The sequence below is a fragment of the Austrofundulus limnaeus genome, unplaced genomic scaffold, assembly GCF_001266775.1.
Source record: "Austrofundulus limnaeus strain Quisiro unplaced genomic scaffold, Austrofundulus_limnaeus-1.0 Scaffold1187, whole genome shotgun sequence".
Classification (NCBI taxonomy): Eukaryota; Metazoa; Chordata; class Actinopteri; order Cyprinodontiformes; family Rivulidae; genus Austrofundulus; species Austrofundulus limnaeus.
The window spans coordinates 20,903-22,842 of NW_013953589.1; the positions used below are offsets into that span (position 1 = coordinate 20,903).

At 33.2% G+C, this 1,940-nt stretch overlaps 1 protein-coding gene across 4 annotated transcripts in view; it reads right to left on the reverse strand.

Moving 5' to 3' along the window:
- cdc42bpab (CDC42 binding protein kinase alpha (DMPK-like) b) overlaps window positions 1-1,940 on the reverse strand; it is a gene marked incomplete at its 3' end in the record, with an annotated part of 53,755 nt that overhangs the window by 18,979 nt on the left and 32,836 nt on the right. For all 4 annotated transcript variants that reach the window (XM_014031139.1, XM_014031141.1, XM_014031142.1 and 1 more), the window contains 1 exon segment: window positions 693-813. In XM_014031139.1, coding sequence (XP_013886593.1) covers window positions 693-813 — 121 coding nt within the window.

A 1,940-nucleotide genomic window follows, 5' to 3' on the forward strand; every position in this document is an offset into this window, starting at 1 on the left:
TTTATTAACATCTGAACCTCAGAGTTTGTTGTTAAAATTTTTATAGGAAATTAATCTCACAATAAGCTGTATATTAGTAATTTGTTTTGATTCTGTAAATAAATGATCACATTTATTTATAGATCAAACGAGTCACTGAGTACGCTCATCTTATTTTGTGTTTTGACAATTCATTTTTGCACGGAAGAGATATCTACCGAAAATAAGAAGAACCCGTGAATTTCCTTATAACTTTCYTTATAAGAAGTGTAGGTTGAACCCCTACATTACTGTAACAAATAACTTTGTCAAAACTTTAGGCATTAAAGGCGATGAGTGATATGCATTCCTTTATGGAATGAGAGGCCTTTATAAATGTATTGAATCTTGTGTAAAGGAACAGCTGCACATATTAAGCATCCCACCTCTGCATTTAATAAAAAAATACTGTACATCTCTTTCATAGCTTCTTGCTACTTTTTTACAATAGTTAAATACAATCATAATTGTACAAATATTAAATTTAAAATAACATTCAGTGTTTTTGAACAAGATTAAAATAAAACTGCAACAGCACTGATTTCATTAAACATCTTCTAAGGATTTCTATAAAGGAGAAGACTCAGACATCAACACAAGTTTGAGTTGTGTACCAACCAGCAGAAGTAGACAGAATAAGGTACAGCTAGCAACCACAGGGGAGTCTACTCTACCTCTTTTTTGGCCCTCTCAGCCTTTCGCACCTCAAGGCGGAGTGCCTCAACTTTCTGATTCTGGCTCTCCATCTCCTCTTCTTTGTCCCTCAGCTGACGAGTAAGGCGTTGCTTCACAGACCTGAAAGTGGAGCCAAAACAGGTTTTTAATGTTGCATTGAGCTAAACACATCAACACAGAGGGTCTTTCATGATGAACTGAATGTCCGTAATATATATTGTGAGAGTTTCACACAAATGAATGTGTGCAGTTTAGGCATGAAAACTCTTTTTTGTTTTCTGTTCTGTTTAGAGTTATATATGCAGACACAATGAAAGTAGGGAGCAGGTGGAAGAGAGTCTAGGGAGGTGGAGGTATGGAGAAAGAAAAAGAAACACTTGATGATGTAAGAAGATTTTACTGTCAAAATGTATGTAATAGTAGGGCTGCTCGATTACTGCAAAAATTATAATCACAATTTTTTTGATTGAAATTGAAATCTAGATTATTTAATAAAATTATTCATTCACTTTGATAACATGAATTTATTGGACATAAACAATGGCTGTTAAGCAATGTTTCCCTAAGGATTTCAAATATTTTTGAAAAAATAAAAAATTAGACAAAGTTTTAGTTTGAGGAGCCTGCAGCATGGCAGTGGCACTGGATTCACAACACAAAACAGCGTAAATAGGGCCCTATAAAATCTGTTTTATTTTGTCCAAAATTTCGTTTTTTTCCGTTTTTATTTTTCTAAATGGGCAAGATGCTTCACCCGAATGCCTCTGATGTGTGTCCCATCAGTGTATGAATGTGACTGGCACTGAATAGTCTCCATAGATTGATTGTATATGTTAGCTTTGTAGGAGATCTAGTAGAGTGCTGTGTGAATGAGTAAATGAGGACACAGATTGTAGTGTGAAGAGCTTTGACTATCCTGGTTGGGTAGAAAGGTGCTATACAAGTAGTCCGTTTACCATTTAAATTCCACTTTTTACATTTTTTCCCCTAAATTCCACATTTTCATGGTAACCTTATTTAACAAACTAAAGAGTGCATAATTAAAAAGTGACTGAACAATAATTAAACAAATAAATAGCCACAGAAATAAAAAAACATCTGTTATTTCACTTTTACTAAAATAACAAATACCGGTGGTTCATAGAACATTTAATTTTTGAAAGGTGTTTAAAAGTATTTACTAAAAAACATTGTGTGTAAAACAGAAGCTATCTTTTGTAAAATAAAATTGTTTTAGAATTGAACTT